We start from the raw sequence: 27,539 nt of genomic DNA on the forward strand, positions 1-27,539 counted from the left end.
TAATAATTCAACCCAACCAGAGGTGTGTAGCTTTCCCTGACATATAAGTATCACAATTTCTAATAAAAAAAGACAAATAAAGGCAATATAATGGCTGATAAAAGCCAATAAAATAATACTTTTCAGTTTCATCAGAATAGGGAGTCCAGTTATGAACATAATGGTGTCATCAACATATAATAACATGATAATGAATGAGACATATAGTTAATAATTAGTCTAATAATTTAGTAGGTGGCAACCGGCACTAAGCATAGGTGTGTAGCTTTCCCTGACATATAAGTATCACATTATTTAATAAAAAAATACAAATAAAAGCAATATAATGGCTGATAAAAGCAAATAAAATAATAATTTTCAGTTTCATCAGAACAGGGAGTCCAGTTATGAACATAATGGTGTCATCACATATAATAACATGATAATGAATGAGTTAATAATTAGTGTAATCATGTTGATGTAAATAGTTTTAATGATCAGTACCTGTGACGGAACAGATCACGTGTCATTGTTTGGAGCAGGAAACAGTCGTGTTACGTCTCTGAACTGCACCCAGCAGCTGGGACACCTCCTTACCTCCTCACCGTCCATCGATGTGTCTCTGCCTTTACTCTGCACCAGCATGCCTGTGGGAAGGGCTGCTCCTCCACTGGAAAGGGGATTAGATGACCAGTATGCGTAGAAAGCGGAATAAACAGATCCGACACGCATCCAGCTGCTAGCTCCAGAGAGGTAGCTAGGAGCTAGCTCAGCAGCAGCAGCAGCCTGTCTGTGTGTGAGGAGGTGAACCGAGCTAACCGTGGCTAGCCAGTCTCTCCCTCTGGCTAGCTACAGTTAAACCTCCAAGACGTGGAAGTTGATAATAGTTACCTGTTTCTGGTGTCACGTAAAAAAGGACTAACATGGAGCTGTTCCAGGCTAAAGATGAGTACATCCTGCAGAGCGGAGACCGGGCTCTGTGGTGCAGCCGGAGAGACGGGACCATGACGGTTAGACCTGGTACGTACTGGATGGATCCCAGCTTTATCTACTGTAACCGGACATTTACCTGAACATTATACTTAGTAAAATCTATGTATTTGTTTTTCTTGACGTGTGTTTCGTCACCATGTATGTATCTAACATACCTCAACGGTTTAGTCTTAATCTCCTCATTCGTTAATTGTGTCAACTGTTAATCTCTGAAAATAGCCGTTAACGTGATATAATTCAAACCGCCGGAAGTCAGTTGAAAAAGATGGAAAACTGTTGGATGCGTCACATTCCTCCTAAAGTGTTGATATCATCGTCCTGTAGCTTTCATTCTGGGAGTGCCAACACCCCAAACACACCACAAAGTTCTTGCTTTGCTTCTTATGTCACACACTGAAAGGTACATTTGACTCATTATGATCAAACAGGGCTGGTCAAACAGACATAGTACAGGGCTGGTCAAACAGAAATAGGACAGGGCTGGTCAAACAGAAATAGGACAGGGCTGGTCAAACAGAGATAGGACAGGGCTGGTCAAACAGACATATAGTACAGGGCTGATCAAACAGACATATAGTACAGGGCTGGTCAAACAGAGATAGGACAGGGCTGGTAAAACAGAAATAGGACAGGGCTGGTAAAACAGAGATAGTACAGGGCTGGTCAAACAGATATAGTACAGGGCTGGTCAAACAGACATATAGTACAGGGCTGGTCAAACAGACATATAGTACAGGGCTGGTCAAACAGAGATAGTACAGGGCTGGTCAAACAGAGATAGGACAGGGCTGGTCAAACAGAGATAGGACAGGGCTGGTCAAACAGAAATAGGACAGGGCTGGTCAAACAGAGATAGTACAGGGCTGGTCAAACAGAAATAGGACAGGGCTGGTCAAACAGATAGGACAGGGCTGGTCAAACAGAGATAGGACAGGGCTGGTCAAACAGAGATAGTACAGGGCTGGTCAAACAGATAGGACAGGGCTGGTCAAACAGAGATAGGACAGGGCTGGTCAAACAGAAATAGGACAGGGCTGGTCAAACAGATAGTACAGGGCTGGTCAAACAGAGATAGGACAGGGCTGGTCAAACAGATAGTACAGGGCTGGTCAAACAGAGATAGGACAGGGCTGGTCAAACAGAAATAGGACAGGGCTGGTCAAAGAAATAGGACAGGCCTGGTCAAACAGAGATAGGACAGGGCTGGTCAAACAGACATAGTACAGGGCTGGTCAAACAGAGATAGGACAGGGCTGGTCAAACAGACATAGGACAGGGCTGATCAAACAGACATATAGTACAGGGCTGGTCAAACAGAGATAGTACAGGGCTGGTCAAACAGACATAGTACAGGGCTGGTCAAACAGAAATAGGACAGGGCTGGTCAAACAGACATAGTACAGGGCTGGTCAAACAGAGATAGGACAGGGCTGGTAAAACAGAGATAGTACAGGGCTGATCAAACAGACATATAGTACAGGGCTGGTCAAACAGAGATAGGAAAGGGCTGGTAAAACAGAAATAGGACAGGGCTGGTCAAAGAGACATAGTACAGGGCTGATCAAACAGACAGTACAGGACTGATCATTCCGACATAGTACAGATCTGATCAAACAGACAGGTACATTTGACTCATTATGATCAAACAGACGTAGTACAGGGCTGATCAAACAGACATAGTACAAACAGACAGGTACATTTGACTCATTATGATCAAACAGACATAGTACAGGGCTGATCAAACAGACATAGTACAGGGCAGCTTCTTATACTGTTTTACTAAAGTTACATTTTAAAAAAATCGCAATATATCGCCTTGCTTACAGTAACGCAATACATCGCAATATATTGAATGGTAACCCCTGTATCATGGTACGTATCGCCAGATTCTTGTCAATACACAGTCCTAGTGTTACAATTCTAAAGCGTTCTACATAGACTTTAGACAAAAAATTAGTGTGGCTAGTAGAAGTTTTCAGTGATCTGCCACAGTGGCACGTGAGGAAAAAACTTAATTTTAGACCTTGAATACAGGTAAAGACATGGTAAGTGTAACTGAAGTGTGTAAAAGCAGCTTCCGGCATTACACCTTTTAGTCATATATAGCTGCTGCTGCTGTGGCTCATAGACAAAGAATTGGCCATGCATTCACATTGAATGAAATAGTGTGGGAATAACATAGTGAAAGAAACTGTTGAACTAAAGGAGAAGTTTCATTAGTCACCAGAAGGCATGCGTGCCTCTTATCCTGTGAGTCAGTTGAAGTTGTATGGCTGTGCAGCCATCCTGAACAGGTTTTTAGTTGCACCACTCTTTCATTATTTAATTGGAAAAAGGGTTTCCACTCCTCACTGGGTTTCCGCTCCAACTCTCAAGCACACAGTGAAGCAAATCCATGATATTACACATTCTGACTGTTTGTTTTTAAATGCGAGACCTTTCCTGTGGGTTCCCCTGTACATGAAATATTCTGGCTGGTAGAACAGGAAGAGTCATTGTCTGAGGCCGCCTTCAGTTGGTTTTCTCCAACCTTAGCCACACCTCTCACACTTTTCCAATTCTCTCCACTATGATGTTTAATCCATCACCAATGCTAAGCATTCCAGTTTTCCTTTGCAGCCGCTGAGTTTGTGTATTGCCATAACTGACTACAAGCTTGTCCTGATGTTAGTAAATGCAATCGAAATTACACTTTCTTCAATAAAAATGACACTAGACCGTTTTAAGTGCATGAAGAATGACAGACCTATATGATTGATACAGATTTAGTGAGATCCCATTATCTATCAGTCGTTACTGCATTTACCCCAGCTGCAATTTGATAAGATAAGATAAGATAAGATATTCCTTTATTAGTCCCGCATTGGGGGAATTTGCAGTGTACAGCAGCAAAGGGGATAGTGCAAAAAACAAGATGCATCAGCTAACACAGTAAAAAAGAGCTAAACAAAGTGTAACAAAATATGAACCATTTAAATAGAAGGAAGTATAAAACTAGGAGCAGTATATACTATATACTGTACAACACAATATACAATATATTTGTAGACAAAGTTTTTGAGGTTACGAGTGTTTTACTGGGTATTAAAAAACAACTTTTAGTATCAGGAAATCACCCAACCACAACCGTTTCGATGCGCTTTCTGTTTCAGGTTTAGCTATTTCCGACAGAAAAGGTGCACATGCTCAAGCCTTTTAAGCGATATCTCAAGGCCTCAGTAAACAAAGTGGCCTACGTGGCCCTGCCTGTACTCGCATATTATGTTTGACCCTGGCTGCTTATCTGGCCTCAATCATGTCTTGCTGAGCTGTCTTGCTACACCGCTGTTCTCATGTTCTCATGTTCTCATTTTCATATTTCCGTTTCAGCAACAGACCTGTTGTTAGCTTGGAATCCAGTGTGTTTGGGCATGGTAGAAGGTATCATTGGAAAGATACAGCTTCACACAGGTATGAAAAACCTCTGACCTTTTCACCCTCAGCTGTTTGTTTTTTTTTACTCCAAGCACACATTTCCTACCAGTATTTCCAATCTGTGTGCAGTGGACACTTGAGTTACTAAATCATCCAGTGCTTATCATGTTCCTTACTCACAAGGAAAGGTGTGAAAAAATGTGTTAACGTACTTTGAAATTTGTGTCGTTATGAAGACGAGTGAGCTGATGGCGATGATTCAATTGATGATAAATCTAATTTTGTTGAAGCCTCTGTGGGCTTCAGGGTAGATATTAAAAACATTATACCCCTTCACAAGAAAATATATTAACATTTACATTATTCTCGTAATTCAGATAGATTAACATGGTTTGGATATTTATTTACCAGATGTCTGGTGTTACCTTATTAAAAAAATCTGCCGTTATATTGCTGGTGTGCAGCTGCTTTCTTCACACCTTTCAGAATGTGAGGAATTCTGCACCCATGACGCAACTCCCCCTTCTTCTTCTTCTGTCTTCTCTTGGCAGACCTTCCTCTGGGCCTCGTATTAATCCGCCAGAAAGCACTGGTGGGCACTTTACCAGGCGACCACAAAGTCTACAAGATCACTAAGATAGCCGTCATTCCTCTGTCCGACGAAGAGCCTCAGGAGCTCGAGCTGGAGGTGTGTACACTAAGACCGTAACGAGACGTGAGAAGCAGTGCTCACTTGTGTTTTAATTATTGCACTCAGCGCTTCTGACAATCATAAACAGTGCTTGTGAGAATCCTGAATAGTATTTAATTATTATAAACCCAAGAATACCCCGTGTGCATCAGCGTGTGATTCGTCTCTGATGGGCTGACGGTGGTACAAAATGAGTTGTAGATGTTTTTTTTTAATTTTCCTATCACCTACACATGTAGAGTGAAAAATACTCACTGTAATAGATCACAAAGGAAGTTGAATATTACTAAGATTTCAGTCTTTCAGGTGAGCTTCATGGATGGTGAGACAGAATATTTTCAAGTGAGTAAATTTGAAGGGGGATTGTTCCTGGATAGGCTTTTAGACCCCATCCTGTTGTACATTGTACTGCAGAATGATCGTTCCACCCCTGTTGTGCCTAGAAATCCTATAGATCAGTGTAGCTGTTAGATTACTATATAAAGTACTGTATTGTTTTGTTTTTGGCTGTTTTGTAGTGGGTAGTTATACACTTTTTGTGTATTTGTTGTTTTGAGAAATTAAAGGTGAAACCAAATTCTGTCACTCACCAAATTGTCTATTTCTTAACTTTCTAAATATCACTACGATGTGTATGTAATTGCACAATCTTGATAGAGGATCCTCTTTTTCAGCTTTGCAAGAAGCATCACTTTGGAATCGACAAACCGGAGAAACTGGCCCAGTCTCCCGAGGATTCAAAGTTCTTGATGAAAACCTTCAGCCAGATCAAATCCAATGTGGCCGTGCCCATCAAGAAAAAGGTATTTTAAATGTATTCTGTCATCTTCAAGCCGACACACTACTTTTCCTTTCTTTTTCGCTTTTTAAGTCTGTTAGGGTTTTACTTTTCAACTTACTGCTTTTTTCTATCCACACGCCCAATCCAGTATTCCCCTGCCTTCCAGGTCAAGGAAAATAAAGAGAAGGAACGCCTGGAGAGGCGGCTGCTGGATGAGCTGTACAAGGTATTCATGGACTCCGATTCCTTCTACTACAGCATGACCTACGACCTGACAAACACTGTGCAGCGTCAGGGAGACTCGGAAAAGTCCAGCTTACCCCTATGGAAACAGGTGTGGAGAGAAAAACAACAACTCGTTGCCTTATTTAAAAAAAATACTTATATAGAAAAACCCTGAAATCTAATTGTCGGTTTTATTCTTTGTGAAAGGTGGATGACCGTTTCTTCTGGAATAAACACATGATCCAAGACCTTATTGACCTTCAGGTAAATTATTCTTCCACACAGAAATACTAAGTGGCACATTTATTGTTTGTGTCTCTCATTTTAGAATTTAATAAATGCACTTTGCCCCCACATTTCATTCTTTGATTCTCTAATTTTCTTTACAAATGTCGGCTCAAAGGGCACAGTTAGCTCCTCTGTGTTACCGTGACAGTTGTATGTGGGGATAATTATCAGAGCTTTATCAGAAGAGTATGAAAATACTCAGTGAATATAAGGGCTAACGGATCTGAGTTATGCAAGATTACCTACCTGGGATACTTGGTGGATGCAAAGTTCTTCCTTATCAACCTGTCAAACAGCATTTTAATCTTCTTGTCCTGATATTATGTTTAACTTTTTGAATGCTCCAGGTGCCAGAGGTGGACTTCTGGGTGACACCAATCATCCAGGGCTTTGTACAGGTGGAGGAGCTGGTGGTGAACTACAACGAGACCTCTGATGAGGAGAGGAGCAGCCCTGAGACCCCTCCACAGGAGATCACCTGCGTTGATGACATTCATCCCCGCTTCACTGTGGCCCTTATCTCCAGACGCAGCCGCCACCGCGCAGGTAGAGCTACGGTTACTGTCAGCTTGGCTCAGAGGAAGGTCATGCCTGTAATATATGGGTTATGTTGCGTAATAACGACTGATTGTTCCCACATCAAAGTAGGGTTTCTTTCACTTTGAATAACTCGGCAGACAATTACGTTTTTGTTCTCTTCAAGTGAAGCATGATGTGTGATATAAATAATCTGAATAGTGTTGATGCATTCTCCTTGCCCGAAGGGATGCGGTACAAACGCAGAGGAGTGGATACCGATGGCCATGTGGCTAACTATGTGGAGACAGAGCAGTTGATCCACGTGCACAGCCACACTCTGTCCTTTGTGCAGACTCGTGGCTCCGTGCCCGTCTTCTGGAGCCAGGCCGGGTACCGCTACAATCCCCGGCCACGCTTAGAGAAAGGTCAGCAGAACTACATTATCTTGCATACAGTTCAAAAGAGAGGGTCTATCAGAGGCTTTGATGGAGTATAGTGGGCCTTGCACTTCGTATTTTTATCGTTATATCTTAAAAATGACATTTCATATCAACCAAATCTGAATCTCATCAGTTTGTAAACTAGATCCCTTGGTGTCTTTAGCCAGATTCAATTATATTGAAATAATTTGTATGCATATTTTTCTTCTGTTTCAGGAGAGAAGGAGACCATGTCTTACTTTTCTTCCCACTTTGAAGAACAGCTTAAACTCTACAAGACACAGGTGGGTTTGCTTTGCCAGAGGATGTGCTTTGGTATGTGCTTAGCATAGTTATTGACTACATGCATGCATCAGTCTTGTTAGGATTGTTTTTTTTAATTTATCACCACTGTGGTTATTCTGTCACCTGTGAATGCATATAGTGTAATGGACTTGGACTTATATAGTGGGAGCTACCATGTCTCCTTCCTCTAACATTTAGCACCTCAGTGTTTCCACATGGAAGGCTGAGAGGGGCATACATGTTATACACAAGGCTAAATGGCCGAAAATCTTTCTTGTCTTCTTCAGATCATCATTAACTTGGTGGATCAAAGTGGACGGGAGAAGATAATTGGCGACGCATATCTGAAGCAAGTCCTACTTTACAACAACCCAAACCTCACATATGTTTCATTTGACTTTCATGAGCACTGGTAAGAGAAACCCTTTCCTCAGAAGTGTAACTTACTCATGAATGAAGTCGTCCTATTTTACACTACGTTGCATTTACTTCCCCTTTTCGGTTCTTGTATCCTGTTTTTTCAGCCGCGGTATGAAGTTTGAGAATGTGCAAGTACTGACAGATGCGATCTCTGATATCATCACTGAAATGAAGTGGGCCTGGTAAGTGTACTTTTGTAATTTTCAGAGAAATGCTGATAGCATGAACTCTTGCTCAACTTCATGGGAACAAGATTTGTTTTGTTAGAAAACAACTATGAACCACTAGCAGGCTATAGTGCATGTTAGTAGTCCTGTGTATTATCGGGCTAAAGATTGTAATTCTATGATTGTATCTTCCTCTGTCAGGGTGGATCAGGCCGGAGTCATCTGCCAACAGGAGGGCATCTTTAGAGTCAACTGTATGGACTGTCTCGACAGGACCAACGTGGTCCAGGCTGCTTTTGGTCGGGCTGTGATGGAACATCAGGTGAACATACATTTCTCGCAGCACATAACATCTGTTATTATGCAGGTCTGCTGTACCTTGTAGGTGGAGGTGCTGCTTTCTAAATTTACTTTACTATTTCTGTACCAGCGACCTTTTAGACTGAAAGTTACATTTTTCCTTATGAAACTCGAGTCCAGCTAAATAAACGTGACTGCTCAGAGTCCTTAGTGCCTGTAAAATGAATTAAGTATGTAAGCAATAGCAAAAACCAAATATTATTTTTATATATATATATTTCGATTATTTTCATTGTCAAGTGATCTATTGATTATTTTCTCGATTAATCAATTAGTTGTCTGGTCTATAAAATGTCAGAAAATGGTGAAAAATGTAGATCAGTGTTTCCACAACTCAAAGATATTCAGTTTACTGTCATAGAAGAGTAAAGAAACCAGAAAATATTTACATTTAAGTAGCTGGAATCGGAGTATTTGACTTTTTTTTCCCCTTAAAAATTCCTCTAACCAATTAATCAATCAGAATAGTTGGCGATTAATTTAATAGTTGACAACTAATCGATTAAGCTCTATATATTATTAATTATTCAGGGAAAATACACATTTAACAACATTGCTGTTAATATGTACATTAAAAGAAGTTATGTTTTATGAATAATACCAGTAATAATAATAATATAGAATGATCAACATCATCATTGACATATTTTATATGACTGCTTTCTAAAAATTCCAAAGTGCTTTACAAAAGGTGTAATTGTGATACAAAAGATTCTTTTGGCAACATGACTCCTCGTCTTTGTTAGTTTGTAGGCAGTTTGCTTAACGTTTGTACAAGAGATTACGGACATCCGCACATATTTGCTCATCACAACACATTACTGATGGCAGACTTTGACGCTCGTACAGCAAAGATAGCAGAACAGATCGTTAGTGCACATCAACACAACCATAGTTCGTACACCTGGAATCCAGTAAATACAATCGATCTAAATAAATGTGTAAATAAATAAAGTCTGACCCTTCCCACTGATGCAATGTAAACAAGGAAAAAGAGGCATCACCATCTCTACTCACTGGTTTAACAGCATCCCCATGGACAATAATGTCTCTTGTCTCCCTGCAGCTGAAGAAACTGGGTGTGATGCCTCCAGAGCAGCCTCTGCCTCTCAAATGCTACAAGATTTATCAGAGCATGTGGGCCAACAACGGAGACACCATCAGCAGACAGTACGCAGGCACAGCAGCGCTCAAGGTAGGTTTACATCATTGTCTTTGCACACACGTTCACGTCTGAGTCAGTGTTTGCTTAAACACACAGTAGTGAAGTGTGCCATCTTCTTTTGACACAGCTCAGTGTTTAAGCTATTGAGACTGCCTCCAACGGTAGGACTCATGAATCCAACAGAGCATATAGTATTTAGATCAAACACATCAGAATGACTAATATGGACTGAGCCTTTTGGACTTAGAAATGGACTGAAATCACAGAGGGTCACAAGTCAAAGATAAGTCCAAAGATATATTTAAATAGACGCTGTTTGATCTATTTTAGGGAGATTTCACCAGGACGGGGGAGAGGAAACTGGCTGGTGTGATGAAGGATGGCGTAAACTCTGCCAACCGCTACTATCTGAACCGCTTCAGGGATGCTTACAGACAAGCAGTCATTGGTATGGACTGATATCATAGCTGTATATATATATACACTTTATATGTGTATCTGTACCCATCTTCTGACTCCTCTTCCTCTCCCTGCAGACCTAATGATGGGCCTGCCAGTGACGGAGGACCTGTACTCCATCTTCAGTAAGGAGAAGGAGCATGAAGAGAAGGAGAAAGAGAGCCTGAGGGGAGCGCAGGAGCAGGTCAGCCTCCTGCTGCAGACATACATGCAGCTTTTGCTGCCTGATGACGAGAAGTTTCATGGAGGTTGGGCCCTCATCAATTGTGACATGAGGTTAGTGGCTAGCTGCCCCGTCTTCTATGTTTTCAGTAGTTTCTGAATAGCTCTCTTCATGATACCATTTTCTCATTTCCCACCAGCCTCGTTGACGCAAACAACAAAGACGTGGATGTGCTGCTGCTTCTGTCCGACAAAGCCTATTACATCGCTTAGTGAGTCTGACTTTAAATTTGTCAACATTTGTCTTTTAAATTGTTCTGATAGATTTACTTATGTTTGCATTTATTTTGTTGTAGCTACGACGAAGAAGCAGATAAAGTCAACCAATACCAGCGCCTCAATTTAGAGGGTTTGGAGAAGATCGAAATTGGTAAGACGTTAGGCTCAAAGGAGAAGTGAGGGTTCTTGTACGCTCACTGAGTCACCCAACACTTCCTAAAAGTGTGCTTAACAGTTTCTCAGTAACCTTTTAGCAATATCTCATCTCCGCTCATGATTCATGCAAGGAAAGCACACCAGTAAAAATGGAAGTTATAAGTTGTGTTTTCTTTTGCAGGTCCAGAGCCGACTCTGTTCGGGAAGCCAAAGTTCTGCTGCATGCGTTTGCATTACAGGAGCGAAGAGACGAGCGGATACTTTCACACGCTGAGAGCAGCAACACGAAACCCTGAGGATGACGGAAAAGGTAGGATGAAATTCTTTTAAACCTCAAAAAAGGAAACATTTTAGATCGAAAAACCGCATCTACTGGTTGAACCTTACAATGTGACTCATTGCAGACACGTTACAGTGCATAGCTGAGATGCTTCGCATAACTAAACAAGCCACGGGGCTGGACCTGCTTGTGGTTGAAAAGAGGCTGGAGAGGTGAGAACTAATTTGTAGTCATTAAGATGATTATTTAGCATTTAGTCTCTGTCTTTTTTCACATATTTAAATGTAATGCAGATAAATAATTGCACTTATTATAGCACAATTTGAACTTTTAACCAATGACAAGAGCTGTGGGTGTTTGTATCTGTGTTACAGGCGGCAGAGTAAACCTCATGAGGATATAATGGGCATCCAGAACAAACCTGCAGACCAGGTCCAAGGTAGCTCTGGTCTCGCTCAGGGCAAAAGTTTCCTCCTCAACAAATTCTCCTCTCTCAATCAGAAAGTTAAACAGACCAAGACAAACGTAACCCTCGGGAGGCTGGGCAACTTCTCTAAGCCTGATGTAAAAGTCAATTTCCTAAAGCCAACTATGCATGTCAACCTGTGGAAGTCGGACAGCAGCTTGGAAACATCAGATAACAACCCCGGCACAGGAGGCCTGAAAGATATCGGCAACAGGCACTCTGACTCCGACGACTCTGACTCCTATAATTCGGACCCAGAGCACCTGTGTTCTGGTTCTTTAGAGAACGTGGACTATGTGCTGCCCAGCTGCGGCATTGTAGCATCAAACCCACGACTGGGCAGTCGCTCTCAGTCTATTGGCAGCGTGGAATTAAACATCCCCTCTGTTATCCGAGTCACTGGCTGTGACGGGAAGCAGGAAAGCCCTTCTCAAGTCAGCGAAGACAAGTCCCCAGGGGCCGCCTCGGTGGCTGAAGAAGCCATTCTGATTGACTTTGGTACTCCCATTGATGCCTACTGCCACCAGTTTGTCCAGGATGCACAGACCAAACCTGTTGAGGTGTTTGGAGAGCTGCCGCCAGCTGCTGTCCCTCTACTCAACCCTGTGGTGCCTGTGCAGAATAAGACCCTAGCAGACTCCGACAAGCAGCCAAGCTCCGAGCCGCAGCAGGAGCCGGAAGAGCCCCAGCTCCCCAGGCCGTCCAAGCTAGACGTCGACTCCACTACCTCCAGTTCCAACCTCCTCTCCGTCCAGAAGCCCAGCTCCGCGGCCTCGGGAGGCTCTCAGAGGAGTCTGGGTTCACTGTTGGAGGGCAGCCTCGGCCCTTCACCCGCCGACAGCAACGGCAGCCGAGTGGTGTCCCCCTTTGCCAAGATCAAGAGCTCCATGGTCCAGGTGGCCAGCCTCACCCAGGCGGGACTCACCCAGGGCATCAACTTTGCTGTGGCAAAGGTACAGAAGAGCCCGGAGCCAGATACTGTCAACGAAGCCCAGGAGAACGAGCTGAAGGCAATGTTTACACAGTGCCAGACCAGGATCATTCAGATCTAGTGCTTTCCTTGTAGCAGGATTTTGTAGTCGTGCGTCTTGTAGAAACTTCCTGAATGGTAGCAGTAGCAAAAGCTTGCACATAGCGTCACTACTCAGCCAAGAAACGCGCTGTTAAATTTGCCCTTTAGTTAAACTTTCCCATGTTAATGATGACTCTTGTACAGAAATATATACTTAGGCCCAACATGGCAGTGACCATGTTTACATGCACATCATTATGGATTCCCTCACTCTTAAGAGAGAACTGATTGATCTAAGGGATGTTTAGCTCATATCCCTTTTGCCAAGCAACCTCACACAATGTCAGGTGTTAAAATAATCAATTGTTATAATTCCCATGTCCAATTTTATACAGTGATTGAAATGAGTGTATGTACATCCTAAATCACTCCAGAAATACTGCTACTGTTGAAGTCAATTGTTCTATAAGTTCAGTTATCAAATTTCAAGGATATTCTCACTATGATAACCTTAAGAGACAAATACGATTTTTAAGATGTTTTAAACTCTCGTACTTCCAGAGTGGTATGCAGAGTATTTTTGTGCATGTAAACATGTCACTGAAAAGTTATTCTACCCGCAGTGCTTGCATGTGAGGTTAATGGTAACTGATAGTGACAAGGCAGGTAAACATTAGCTGTGCGTTGAAAGACCAATCTGACTCTATCATGTACTGTACGGCACCCTGTATGTGCAGGTCACTTATTGGCGTTTGTGATATAGACCTTCAATTTGTAACAGTTGTTGTAGAATCCGACCAAATATCTTTTGTGATCCCCAAAGTTAACTATCACCCCTTTGTATAGCTGTCAGAAACTAGCCAGACGACATACTGTACGTAGTTATCCTATGTAATATCAATGTTGTCAAGTGATAAACCGTTATAGAAATAATGAGTACACAAGACCATAGTAGGAGTATCCTGGTTGTTGATATGTACAGTGAGTATCGTATGTTTATCTGTTCCCCAAGTAGAGCCTTCCCTTAAGCTTTTTGTATCGATAGCAGGGTGGCATCTTAATATGTTCAACGAGGTATGAGCATTATATTTTGAAAAGAACGCCCAGTACTGTCATTGCTAACCACAAATAACCAGAAAACTACTGGTTGGAGTTGTTTTTGATAGATAAATGTAATTAAATAACTAATTAACTATGAGGGTTTGTTCGTCCTCGGCCAGCGTTGTACATTGACGTTGCATGTTTGACAGGAGAGTAGCATATAGTAGGTATATATGCAATTGCACCCATCCAATTATTAGAAACACTGACGCTTTATGCACTCCCCAAACCGAAAGCATATTTGCCTTAACAGGGAATTGAAGTGGGATTATGTATATCAGGTATTTATGGCAAAATCTACCTTTCTAAGTCCATTCTTTACATGTTACATTTGGTGTACTGTATAAAAGATCATGTTCAGGGTTACTGTATGTCATCATGCTTTGTCTTGGGACATTTCTTCCACTGGCGCACACATTCTCCATGGAAATGAGCAGGTTTTGGGTGTATGTACTGTACAGTATTTGAGTTAGAGCATCCCTGCTGCTGCTGCTGGTATTTAGGAGTGCTCGCCTTGGAGCCCTAGTTATATTTATGTGCTATGAAGCCGTAAACATTGTTATATTGTACATGTTTTTCCGTTAACCTCAAGAAGAGAGGTTTTGCCTCGTTAGTCAGCCGTTACACTTGCTGTCATTAAGGTAAAAATGTCCAACATGACCTTGTTACAGTCCTCCAGAAGAAACTATAATGATCCACCTCATCACACTGCTTTGTATATCTGTCTATTTATGATAAATAATAATAATCTGGTTTGCTTCGAGCTGAAATATCCCAAGATAAACGGTCACACATTTCGTATTTTGTGTTTTATTTGCCTGTTTTTTTGCATTCAGCTTGCTCACCAGCAGATAAGAAGTGGGATACTTTGTGTATATTTTATCTGACTATAATTGTGTTAAGTGAGATTGTAGCCTTGGCTGCTTTGTGGGTGCTACATCATATAGTTATTGAACCTGCTGATAGTGCGTGGTGCTGCCAAAGCTTTAAGGTAATAGCTGTAATGCAAAGGTGTTTTTTTGAAACTTTCGCGCAGGATTGCAAACACTGGAGCCGTTCCCAAGCAGAGCAGAAACTTATTGTCACAAACTTGCTGTGTTACGCTAACAAGAGCAGTAATCCTCAACATTCCCGATAGAGACCACAATGCTAGAGTGTCGGTGTCTGGTTTTTATATGCAAAAGCTGGCGTAATTATATTTTATCCTATACTTGCTGGGTGAGATTTTTCTCCTTTCCTTTGTTTTTACACCAAGTGCTTTTGCGTCCACCTCCTACATTTGTTATCTGTGGTTGTCCTCCCGTCCCATTAGGACCCCAGACCATGACGCATTATCATGTGACTAGAGGTCTTAAAGCATTTGATTTGCACTGTTTAAGCACATTTTTCTAGCATTAGCACCATTTCATCTGAATGTCTGTGGTCATATCTTTCCTCTTTACCAACTGACTGTTGTCATTGTTTTCCACGGTGTAATGAGATTGTATTGTATATTAAAGTATCCTATTTATTCTTATCCTCTCTGGGTGTGTTGTTACTTGATAACAAAGTGCATTGCACACTTTCCGTCTAGGAAGATATTCCATTGGAATAAAATAATGAGTGTACAAGTGTTGCATGAGGTTTATTGCCGAATTCATTAACAGTAAGTCTCCATAGGAGCCTATCAAATTAGAGCTGCAACAATTAATCAACTATTTGTTGTCAACTATTAATTGCCAACTATTTTGATAATCGATTAATCAGTGGGAGTCATTTTTTAAGAAAAAGCTTCTAAAATGTGAATATTTTCTGGTTTCTTTACTCCTCTATGACAGTAAAGTGAATATCTTTAAGTTGTAGACAAAACAAAACATTTGAGGATGTCATCTTGGGCTTTGGGAAACACCAATCAACATTTTATAGACCAAACAACTAATCGATTAATCGAGAAAATAATCGACAGATTAATTGACAGTGAAAATAATCGTTAGTTGTAGCCCTATATCAAACAGTTTGGTCTTTCTGGCAACTAGCTAAATGTATACTGACTCCAGAAGAAAATGCATTATAAGAAATAATCCTCCAGACTTTATTTCCATATTTTTGAGGTTACAATATTTATATATTTTTTGTAAACATGGAAATCTCGGTCTGCAGCAACTCCGTCATAAACCGCAGAGAGTAATGATGCACATTAGGGCGTTACTGTCCGTACAAACTACAACCCATTAAGTGAAAATATATCAAAATTTCATCTGCAACGCCGTACTGTAAAGAAGTTGAACGCAACGTGAACTTTACGACACATGAAAAACATCTTTATTACAAAGTTTTTTTAGGTATCAAAAAGAAAAACAAAAGCCACCTTGTCTTCTCTCCGTGTGAGTGATCATGGCTCGTTGCCGTTGACGCACTTGTGCTGCTCCATCCGGCTCCTCCGCAGCATCTCGATGTGTTTGGCTCTCAGCCAGCTGTCTGTGGACAGAGACGTCTGTCCCAGGCTCAGAGACAGCAACCTGCGGACAGAGACACAGTCAGACACATGAGTTAATACTCCAAATACTGCGGTAACATTTCAGTATCCGGGCTCAGGCAAACAGTAAGTCAAAGTATTTAACAACTATTTTATTTTGGTTGCATTGACCCGTGACGTGATTGTCCCTGCTTATGTCATATCTGGCATTTCCGCCGTTGGTCATAATGGGCGTTTAACACTTTGCCTTTTAAAGAAGGCTTTACAGGCTGTTGTTATCATTCTCACTAGATAAAAAAAGGAAAGAAATGCCAAGTAAAACGTAATCACAGCCCACCTCGCCACAACGAGCATCCTGTGGAGGTCCTCAGCAGATATGCTCTGGGGGTCGTCCTTCCTCATGTCTACAAAGTCATCCTCAACTGACTGAGGACAACAGAAAAGGACAAGCCGTTAAAGGACACTCTGATGCACACAGATAACAGACTGCTCATTAAACAGATACACACAGGCTTGTTAGGTACATGAAGCATAATGGCCAACCCTCACGATTTTCCCGGGAGACTCTTTTTTTCATTGCTCTCTCCCAGTTTATGACAATTTATTTTTTTCCTTTTCATTATCTAAACCTGTTTCTGGCACTGTACAGCGTGTATAAGCCTTACGACTCTAAAAGTCTACCCAGACAACAATACAGCTGAATAGTGACTCAACAAGGTTTGAGCTGCGCTCTCCGCTGGATGTAGAGCCCAAATTTGGGGTTTGCTTGACGCAGTGAGAAGCCATCGTTGCGCGACGCAAACCATTAGAAATAACGGGTTTCAGAGCGCAGTGGTGCCGTTGTCGCGATGTGTCAGAAGGGACCTTCAGTGAGTGAGAGACGGAGAAATACTCAGCAGGTGCAAAAAATTAATGACCATTAGTTAATGGCAGAGATTCACGCAAATTCACGACTGAGGGGTGAATTATTCTGTATTCTTTTTTGAGAATTGAAAGTAAAATTAAAAGTATGTAACATATAAATGCTGTTGCAGTGTACTTATTATTTTGCTATTTTCATTCTTCAAAAGTTACCAAAATGCAGGAAACGGGATCCCTATTTTTGAGTTCTCAAGGTTGGCGAGTATGACAAAACAACTAACCTGCAAGCAACTAGTTCCAAGTTAAACTGATGTCATTATGTCACTACTACTTTTTTTTCCACCAGGGTTCTTGCAACTCAACTCAGGCTGTTGTCCTCATGTCTCACCTTTGTCATTTCATCAGAGATACTGTAGTCCAGCTGCTGAGCCACGCTCAGGTACATCCTGAACTTGTTCAGCTGTGAAGCCTGCGGATGCATGTGGATGCTGCTGAGATACTCCTCCATGTGGGGAGAGGCGACCTGAGACTGGAGTGGTACCTGGCTGTCTGACTGTGGAGTTACAGAGAAAGAAATATTGAGGGGAAGAACTTTGCACATGGAAAAGAAACGCATGTATAGTTTTTTTCACAGGTGTTGCTATGCAAAAGTCAGTTCTGCCTGCTGTGTGCACGCCTAGTTTGGCCCATTCTCAAAACTTCATAGCACGCCAGACAGGAGTAAAGCCTTGGCGAGCTAACTGTGAAGCGCTCGAGCAGCTGGAGGGTCAAGCTGATCATCAGCCGATAGTTGTTCAATGTAAACACAGCCGTGCGCTTCTGACTTCTAATCAACCCTGGGAGTTGTTTACAGCGCGCTGCCCTTCACTGCAGGGCTAATAGATGGCCGAGCCAGACGCCTCTCCCAGGATTGTTCCTGTGGCACGCAGCTGCCACCATAGCAACCTATTAGACCAACACACAGGAATAGCACACGGCACATTCCTCGGGCTGTTCGCAGCAGAGTGAGACCCGAGCTAAAGCCGCCGGCTGGAGGGGTTGCTGCAGCCAACCAATGGCAGCTGAGATGACAGCGTGACGCCGGCTGGAAACAACCTCCAGCGTCAGACACGGCTCGTCTCATGAGAGGCTGGAGGAAACCTAAGCCCTCCTTGGCCATGCCGGGGAGGGAGGGTTGGGGGTGCTTTGGGATCAGTGGTGGGTAGGGGTGAGTTTTCGCCTTGCGGTTGCACGCCTCATCCCTCTTTGTCCTCACCGGCAGAAGCGAGCGGCCCTCTGACGCGATGAGCACGTTAATATTGCAGGGGAATTCCATCTGGTGGTAGTTAAAGTCATAATCAACCTTCTGCCACGAGATCAGGTTCCCCAGGGCCGTAATGTTACGCACACCTACACAACAAAAACACACACACACACACAGAAAAGAAGATCCAACCTGGTTAGCGTCAGCTCAGTCATCATGATAACAGTGTGTACAGCCTGCAGGGAGGCATTAACTGCAGTGTTTGTCCACTCAGTGTCGTCCCCTCGTGGTTTCTGGAAGCCTCACCTGCTGTGTCCAGCTGTCCCTGCTCCAGCTGGGTTTCATCCAGGAAGAGGGAAGTGTTTCTGGCCAGCTGCAGGGCTCCACTCACTAGCCGGTTGGCCACATAGTCCTTCTTTGGCACAAATCGTATCTGGTTCATATTCTGAAGGCTCATGCCCAGATAGTACGACTGCAGAGGGGAAACAAACGGTCAGTGTCTTTCATTTCAACCAAAAACAAATAAATAAATAAACCTAGCAGTACTGACAAAGTTCACTCACAGAAGGCACGAGCTGCTGGATGATCTGATAGAAGCGTTCAGTGTACGAGGCGACAGTAGGACAGCCACTCAGGTTCAAGGTGAACTTGCCCAGAGGGAGAACATCCCGTCTAGAGTACCTACAAGAAAATCAACCACATTGTGAAATGAAAAAACTTCCTTTGGCTTTAGAATGAAACCGCAGAGAGACAGGAAGGTTCCCGCTTAACAGTTACAGATTGAACTTAACGTACACGTTAGAAATGAGATTCAGAATGAGGTACTCGGCAGCCAGGGCATCTCCCAGAAGGATGTGAGTGAAGTATGTGAGCAGCTCTGCCCTGACGGCGGCCATCTCGCTCAGGGTCGAAGATAAAACTGAGGACGAAGGACAGAGAGTTAAAACAAGTTACTATGGTTACTACAGGCATGTGTGATTTAAAAGCTTTACAGTGGAAAAGATTCGCTGCTTTATTCCTCTTCTTGGAAAGCTTTACAAGACAGACACATTTCGACATAACGGCTCCCTTTTTTTTTTAAAAGGACACCAATCAAAAGTTCACAGAGCCAAAGGAGACACCTTCAATTGCTTGTTGTATCTGATTAACAGTCCAACAGTACCCAAAGGTATTAAATTGATATACATTGAAGAGGCACATTCTCACATTTAAGAATGTTTTGCTTGATAGTCTATATTCTAAACAGATTTTTTCAATTTATTGATTCTTTTTTTTTTTATCTTGACAGACTAGTCGATTCGCTGACACATCATCTCAGCACTAAATTTAACGTCGCTGCATTTTTAAATGGAAAGAGCTGAACTCAAATTGTGTACAAATAACGGCATTTTAATAATAGTACTTAGCATTGTGTAACATCTACACAGTGTGTAATAGAGCTGCAACGATTAATCGATTAGTTGTCAACTATTAAATTAATTGCCAACTATTTTGATAATCCATTAATCGGTTTGAGTAATTTATTTAAGAAAAAAGTCAAAATTCTCTGATTCCAGCTTCTTAAATGTGAATATTTTCTGGTTTATTTACTCCTCTATGACAGTAAACTGAAAATCTTTGAGTTGTGGATAAAACAAGACATTTGATGACGTCATCTTGGGTTTTGGGAAACACTGATCGACATTTTTCACCATTTTATAGACCAAACAACTAATCGATTAATCGAGAAAATCAACAGATTAATCGACAATGAAAATAATCATCCGTTGCAGCTCTACTGTGTAATACAGCATGGAGAGGCACAGAGCTCAGTGTATAGATTTATAACTGAGCAGACACTCTTTTCAATTTTTTGTAGCAGTGCTGCTGGATTCATATTACACATTAATATAGTGTAAGCTCAAGAAAGAAACACTAGTAGGGAATATTTTCCAGGGATGGGCGGCCCGTTTTTAGGCTTTAGGCTGCAGCAGGCTTATAAATATTTCCCCAGATCTCTTCAGGTTTTATCATGGATATATCAGAAATGATGTAGCGCAATAGCCTTCTATTCAAAAGGTTGAAATATTCACGATTACTGGCATTTACAGTCATATGAACACATACACACAGGGGAAAAGAAAACTCTACTATTTGTCCTTACATGTACTGTTGTCCTCCAAGCTGGCGGAGGGCAGCACGGGGTTGTTGTGTGGCAGTGGCTTGGCGTAGAGCACGTGGAGGCGAGGAACGAGCGAGGCTGGCGGACAGTGCACTCTCTGCTCCTCTGCCATCTCCATGCACTCTGTAGGGTCCAGGAGGGATGAGGAGGCGTCTCTGTGTGGACACGCCAAGAATCAGCAACAAGCACGCAGATCACCACCGGAGAGAAGTTATAAACTCAATTCTGTGTCTTACTTCTCGTCGGCCAGAGCACTGAGAGCGGGGCTGACAGAGAGGATCCCGAAGACCTCTAGTGTGTCGTTCAGTTTGAAGCCGTCCCAGTCCTCGTAGACCTGCCAACAACACGCAGCGTTTAGCTTCTGTTCTCTACTCTAAAAGCCTGCTGATAATGGTGGCATCATCTCTGAAATCACCTCTTGAAACAAATGTTTGACGAGAGATAAATCACCCACCAGGCCATGAAAATTAGGTGACAAAAGAAAAGGCACCAAAGCCCTCTGTTAGAGACATAACACACCTTGACGAGGCAGGCGGGGCCTTTCTCTCCTGGTAGGGGGAAGTTGAGGTCGGGATGGGACGTAGACGCCGTCTGGCTGGAAGGCGCTTCTGTCTCCTGCCGCTTACAGTCACCATTGCCGTGCTGTTCTGTGGGACTTTGAGGACCTGCAGCGAGAGGGGGAGCAGTCTGCATTTATGGCAAAAATCCAGCCAATATAGGTTTAGTGTTAGATAATCTATGATGTCAAATACTAGAGGTCGACCGGTTGCATTTTTAAAGGCTGATATAATAACAATAATTTGAATCAGGAAAAAGCTGCGGTTTTCTTCTTTACATCTGCAGCAGCCTAGTCGGCTACTTCAGCATACGCTGTTATAATTAATTTTTTTGTCACTCAGAATTGAATCATTCGTAAGAGAATAACCTGAAGTGTTAATGGTGGATTACATCATTGGAATATGTTCAATTTATTGGCATGTGGCATTCTGTGGCTTATGACCAGGATTACTTCTGTTGCACATCTCGTACATTGTTCAATGCCGCTCTTCACCATCAATGTTCACGCATATTCCCGAGGTAAGGGGTATCTTAAAGTGTGCAACTTCATTTCATGAATGGATGGTTATATGGCTGGATTATTTGGAAGAGAGAACGCCAATTTTGTACAGTAAGCAAATAAAAATAACAGGTGAATGATTTATTTTCCTCCGTCTGCCTGTCTTGTATCTGGGACAAGGAGCTGATAGTGTTGCGTTATGTATTCGAGAGATAACTTTTTTCCTTCCCCTCTATCTTGACTTTGTGTACGGAGCCTCCATGCAAAACGGTGATGTACGTCCTTGCGTGACTGGTGGCGGCTTTGCAGCCATTGGCTATTATCGGAGCTTAGTTCTGTGATAACGATAGATTGTAAAACATCCTATTGGTGCTATTTCAGGTGTGCCATAATTTACATCTCTTGTGTACCAACTTCCTCTCAACCTGCCTGTCCATCTACTGCAGTTTTCCTACATTTCCCAGAGTGCGAAGAGGCAACTCCAACAGAATGTTGCATTCAGCTGTGGGTTATACAAGCACATGAAGAGAGGAGTACACATGATGGAGCAGAAAAAGGGAAAGCCACTACATCATTAAAATGTAGTAAAACACCACCTTCACCTCCCAAGGTGGATTTACACGCATACATGGGAACAAGACAAGAAAATATAAAAATCATGTCTGTTATAACACCTTGACAGTAGCAGGGCTGACCCGAATGCTTCGAAGCTTTGACCATTGCCATGGTAATGGACCTCCAAATCAGTATTTGAATGCTTCTATTTTTTTTTATATGAATATGTAATATTAAAGTATAAATCTCAAAATAACCCATGAAATACGGAATAATTTCACAACATTATTCATTATTCATATTCACCATTAGTTATTATTAGTTATTCTCAGACGGATATCGCTGTTTGTTGTGTGTAGAGGTACGTGTGTGTACAGCAGTGCAGCAAGGGCACTGAAACAGGGGAGATGGAGACAGACAGAAGAACATGTCAGCCTGCTGCGCCACTTTGTATACCTTCAAATATTTCAAGCTTCGAGGCCCAAAAAATGGTATTCAGATCAGCCTTAGACAAGTAAAACACTAAATGGACAATGCTTCTGTCTTACTTTCTGCTCCACATTCACTTAAACAGCAGCTCATACCAGTATGCGGCTCCCTCTGCTTCTGCGGCTGTGTGTCCATGTCGTCGTCTTCCTCGTAGCTGCGTTTCTGTCTAGTCGGTGCATACGAGGTGGAAGGAACCACTCTTGCTTGGCTGGAGCCGGCATAGCTGTGCGACAGAATTAAGGAAAATCTAGGGAGCACAATACAAAAATACTTCCAGCACAAGTTGGTTGCAGCAAAGAATACTGTTTGAGGAGCATTTCCACACATAATCTGGACAAGATGAGGATATCTCTTTCACCCAGGGATTTTCTCCAGGGATTGGCACACAGTAGAAAGTCTGTCTCTCTGCAGTCACAGTGTTACCGGAGTTAAAATCAACCTGGATATAAACACATGTCGCTGTTAGCAAAGCTGAATGTGTATTTATGGATCTTTTGAGTAATTTAGCAGAGAGAGACTTACCCCACATTCTGTAACATCTTTGTACTTCCCACATCGCATCACCTGGGGATAGTGAGACAGTAAAATAAGATGATGACATCTGACACATTATCAATGCAAAAAACATGCACATGACACATGAGAGGGCTGTATTTATATGAATAGCTGCACAGGAGAAGACAAGGAAGCGCTTACTTTAGCCTTTGTAGATGGATCAACAGCCTCATACGCTCCCATGTAGAACTCTGGATCAAACATGTCTTGGATAAAGCAACGAAACTTCACCAGGCTGTTGGGCTTCAGGTAGTGCAGAGGGACATCATTCAGAGATGGAACCTGCACCAAAATGAAGGTGATTGTCATTAACAAGCACTGAAAAAACAAGCATCTTTTGCATCTCTGTGGAATTAACATGCTGAAAGGATCAGTGAGCGGCATTACCCAGGTATGAGCGTCCTTCTCTTTCAGATGATCTTTAAAAAATTCCACTGCCTTCGCCTCCCATCCAGATTTTGGACTGTTCTGAGAAGCAGCTACAATAATAAACAAGAGCATAATGTTATTAATCATTTAAAGTAACAAAAACATAAATTGACCATTATTATAACAGAAAACATTGGCTTTGATAATCCCAGCGATTAGATTTCATTCAGCTAGGTTACACTAGATAAATGATGGTCACAAAGTAAGCGGGGATAGACAAAACAAAAACCAATTCAGTGTGTAATTGTAGGGGCGTGAAGAACAAGTACTTGAGATGCATCAAAATAGCTGCATTATTGTATGTGAAATTGGCATTTTTGTGATTTTTCTGCCTATATATCAACTTTTGAAAAATGTAAACTTAATTTTTTTCATTAAAATTTTACGACAGCTCTGTAAAGTTAATTTTTTTTTCTGCATGCATTGTGGAAGCCCTTTTTTGTAATCAGTATTTTATTGATTTTTTACATGAACATCGTCACATTTTGGTCAACAAATCAAATGACTCCTATATGCAAAATAATATTAATATAAAATTGAAATATCTACAAAATCAAAATAAAATACAAAAATAAAAAAAAATAAAAAATACATATTCCTACATTAATCTGCACCATGATGTAATCTAGTTTACAAGCAGCTAATTCATGTTCAGACACATAAAGAGTGTGTCTGTGTGCTGTGTATGTGCCTATTGTGTGATGGTGTGTGCTTTACTTCATGATCTGTCCACATTAACAATATATTCCAAGTAGTCTCCTCACTTTGCCACACATTTCTCAGTCGTGTCCTTCGAACTGAAAGAAATTTGTTCGTATTACCACTTCTGCACTCTGTGTGAACCACTGCTGAAAAGAGGGCTCACCTGGGTTGTGTAAGCCCTTTGTTATCCAAGGCTTTTTATTAAAACTACATTTATGTTGAGACAGTATCGTTGGACATCGTTTATCATACGGGGATAAGTATCTGTTTAGAAATGTCTCATATGCAGCAGTTACTTCTTCTACATAAACCCCTTTCCACTCTTCTTTTGAGAGGTCATTCCTGAAATGTTTACTGCTTCATCAGTTCTTACCCTTACACATCTTTTGCCAATTTCCTCCTTGTTTTTTCTTTATTTCACAATCATATATTACAAATACAGGAAAATGGTCGCTTATGTCATTTATTACTAGCCCACTTTTAACAGGTTTCAATCAGTTTGTTCCCGCAAAATATAAAAATACATAATTTTTGTCCCCTTTATTTATAAGTGAGAAAGTACTTCATATTGATTACTTTCACAGAAAATATATATATCAAGTAGGGCTGGGACAATACGCCTATCTCCCGATTCTATATTATAACAATGCTTGGGTGCCGGTTCGATAAGTATTGAGATTCGATATTATGATTTATTGCTATTTTTGTTCATTTTAGACCATGAGAAAAAAAGTTGAATCATACACTTCTAGGGACTTTTACTTTAGAAAATATCTAAATTGATACAGTAAAAATGTTTGATTTGCAGCATGTATGTAGTCAGAGATGTCCTGAATTCATTGTTAGATATTACTTTTTTTTTTTTTTTTCTTTCTCCAGAAACCCACAAATCAAAGAATAAAGACATTTCCCTCACAAATTAGTGGTATTTTCTATTTAATGTATAATGGACGTGTAATGATTTATAATTCTGGTGAATATAATCCAATCAATCTTATTATGATATATGTTATATATATATATCAAGTACTTAAAAAAAAGACTGCTTGCTTTTGAAGGTGAACTATGTGTTTGTGAAATAATGATCAGTGTCAGGTGGAGCTCTTTTCACTGCTGGACTGAAAGTCATTCATATATCTTGACAAAGAAATAGTACATTTCACAACTACTGAAGCTGTTTTAATGGCATGAAAGCCAACATATATCTATATCCAAACTAATTCAGTTCATTCAGACAAGTTAAGCCCATTTTAAAGGACTTTAAGACACTTTAAGGACCCCTGAACGCCTCATGTTGTGGACTTTTAAAGTGTATGTGCAGATCAAACTGCTCACCAGCTCTTATTCTGGTAACTAACAGTGAGAACAGTGCGGCTACACGCTGCAACAATGCAGCGTTAACAGTCACAACCCGCTTAATGTGTGTTATTAGCTGTTACTGAAGGATACAGACAGGATAGCTACATCAGCATGGTGGTTAGCATGTAGCCGTATGATGCTAGTTAGCTATTAGCATGCTACCTAGCCGTATGGTGCTAGCAGCTAGCTCGGTTGCCGTTATCTGTGGAGGAGGTGAAGTTCCGGTGTGTCTCTTACCGAACATCCCTTCAACAACACCGAGAGGGTTGTTAATCCAGTCATGTGTGGAAGGCATCATTAAGCCACAGATAAACAAACTGAAGACTATAAAAATATATATCAAAGTAAAAGAGTAGTTAGAAAAGCACTGTTTAGTTGACTTTCCGCTCACTCACACACACTCAGGATGGCTGAAGTGAGGGCGGGAAAGTTGCGTCACCAGTTTGTAGAGCGTGGTTCGTTTGTTTTGTGTACAGCGACCAACCGTCATACGGAGCTAAATATCACAGTAGATACAGTAACGGGCTGTGATTTGAGGTTAGTGCAGGGGTCTAAGCAGCATGCAGCTCTGGAGCCTCATGCGGCTCATTAGCTCCTCTCCAGTGGCTCCCTGTGGATCTTTAAACATGGAAATGAATAACTGTTTTTATTTAATTTTTTATTTATCATTGTTGTAGGTCTATGGTACGACGGGACGACAGAGTATTAGGGCCACATTGGGAAAAAAAAAAATCTGGGATTTTGAAGATAAAGTCATAATATTACGAAAATAAAGTCATAATATTCTAAATTAGGAATTTTACGTGTTATTTTCTTTTATTCTTGTAAAGTTATGACTTTATTCTCGTAATATTACAACTTTTTTCTCGTAAAGTTATGACTTTATTCTCGTAATATTACGATTTTTTTCTCGTAAAGTTATGACTTTATTCTTGTAATATTATGACTTTTTTCTTGTAAAGTTATGTCTTTATTCTTGTAATATTACAACTTTTTTCTCGTAAAGTTATGACTATATTCTCGTAATATTACGACTTTTTTCTCGTAAAGTTATGACTTTATTCTCGTAACATTACGACTTTTTTCTCGTAAAGTTATGACTTTATTTTCGTTATATTCCGATTTTTTTCTCGTAAAGTTATGACTTTATTCTCGTAATATTACGACTTTTTTCTCGTAAAGTTATGACTTTATTCTCGTAATATTACGACTTTTTTCTCGTAAAGTTATGACTTTACTCTCGTAATATTGCAACTTTTTTCTCATAAAGCTATGACTTTATTCTCATAACATTACGACTTTTTTCTCGTAAAGTTATGACTTTATTCTCGTAATATTACGACTTTTTTCTCGTAAAGTTATGACTTTATTCTCGTAATATTACGACTTTTTTCTCGTAAAGTTATGACTTTACTCTCGTAATATTGCAACTTTTTTCTCATAAAGCTATGACTTTATTCTCGTAATATTACGACTTTATTCTGTAAATCTCAGATGTTTTTCCCCTCAATGTGGCCCTAATACTCCGTAGTACATTTGCTCTTTGGCCCTCACTGCATTAGACTTATATACTATATACTTAGACTATAAACTGTGTTACCTTCATCACAATGCTCAAATGTTTTGCTGCTCCAGACAGATTATTTTTTGGAGGTTTTTTTTGCCTAAAAAGGCTCTTTTGATAGTAAAGGTTGCTGACCCCTGGGTTAGTGGTATAGTGAGGAGAAAAATAATTTACTCGTTATACTCTTTTATTATATAATCCTGCATTAAAAAATATAATTTTCTTATTTTAGACCATTTAAAAGGATACAGTGTCACAGTGTAAGTAAGTTAATCTATTTGGCCTTTAGGGGGCGGGTCAGTGTATCTTTTGGTCATTTGATTTTCCTTTCACAAACAGATATTAAAATACAAAAAGATTGTGGTTATTTGATTTTTGTTTTAAAATACAACAAAATATAATTCAAAGACAAGGTGTTTTTCTTTATCAGGGTCAAAAAGGGATGAACTAAACTTAAAAAACTATTT

At 41.0% G+C, this 27,539-nt stretch overlaps 2 protein-coding genes across 4 annotated transcripts; one reads left to right on the forward strand and one right to left on the reverse strand.

Moving 5' to 3' along the window:
• The first annotated feature begins 501 nt into the window (after window positions 1-501).
• Window positions 502-15,158, forward strand: inpp5f (inositol polyphosphate-5-phosphatase F). Of its 2 annotated transcripts, none has more exons than XM_074646767.1 (20): window positions 502-999; window positions 4,342-4,422; window positions 4,938-5,074; window positions 5,752-5,880; window positions 6,007-6,192; window positions 6,291-6,347; window positions 6,719-6,917; window positions 7,136-7,315; window positions 7,547-7,614; window positions 7,903-8,027; window positions 8,140-8,217; window positions 8,404-8,524; window positions 9,629-9,757; window positions 10,058-10,175; window positions 10,264-10,462; window positions 10,549-10,620; window positions 10,705-10,778; window positions 10,965-11,093; window positions 11,188-11,275; window positions 11,438-15,158. In XM_074646767.1, the coding sequence occupies exons 1-20, from the start codon at window positions 903-905 to the stop codon at window positions 12,579-12,581; spliced, it is 3,411 nt and encodes a 1,136-aa protein (XP_074502868.1). In that variant the 5' UTR covers window positions 502-902; the 3' UTR covers window positions 12,582-15,158. The 2 variants fall into 2 exon arrangements, with proteins under 2 accessions (XP_074502868.1, XP_074502869.1); XM_074646768.1 differs by having other exon boundaries at window positions 505-999; window positions 6,025-6,192.
• Window positions 15,159-15,920: 762 nt separating this feature from the next.
• On the reverse strand, window positions 15,921-25,951 carry mcmbp (minichromosome maintenance complex binding protein). 2 transcript variants are annotated; one of them, XM_074646769.1, is made up of 16 exons: window positions 25,746-25,951; window positions 23,406-23,497; window positions 23,160-23,300; window positions 22,986-23,027; window positions 22,812-22,902; window positions 22,559-22,687; window positions 20,882-21,027; window positions 20,599-20,696; window positions 20,345-20,517; window positions 18,997-19,120; window positions 18,765-18,882; window positions 18,508-18,673; window positions 18,214-18,347; window positions 17,347-17,511; window positions 16,435-16,523; window positions 15,921-16,140 (listed from the first exon to the last, which is right to left on the reverse strand). In XM_074646769.1, the coding sequence occupies exons 1-16, from the start codon at window positions 25,804-25,806 to the stop codon at window positions 16,014-16,016; spliced, it is 1,896 nt and encodes a 631-aa protein (XP_074502870.1). In that variant the 5' UTR covers window positions 25,807-25,951; the 3' UTR covers window positions 15,921-16,013. The 2 variants fall into 2 exon arrangements, with proteins under 2 accessions (XP_074502870.1, XP_074502871.1); XM_074646770.1 differs by lacking the exons at window positions 22,986-23,027; window positions 23,160-23,300; window positions 23,406-23,497; window positions 25,746-25,951 and having other exon boundaries at window positions 22,559-22,710; window positions 22,789-22,894.
• Between the last annotated feature and the right edge of the window lie 1,588 nt (window positions 25,952-27,539).

The sequence above is a fragment of the Sebastes fasciatus genome, chromosome 9 (assembly GCF_043250625.1).
Source record: "Sebastes fasciatus isolate fSebFas1 chromosome 9, fSebFas1.pri, whole genome shotgun sequence".
Taxonomy (NCBI): Eukaryota; Metazoa; Chordata; class Actinopteri; order Perciformes; family Sebastidae; genus Sebastes; species Sebastes fasciatus.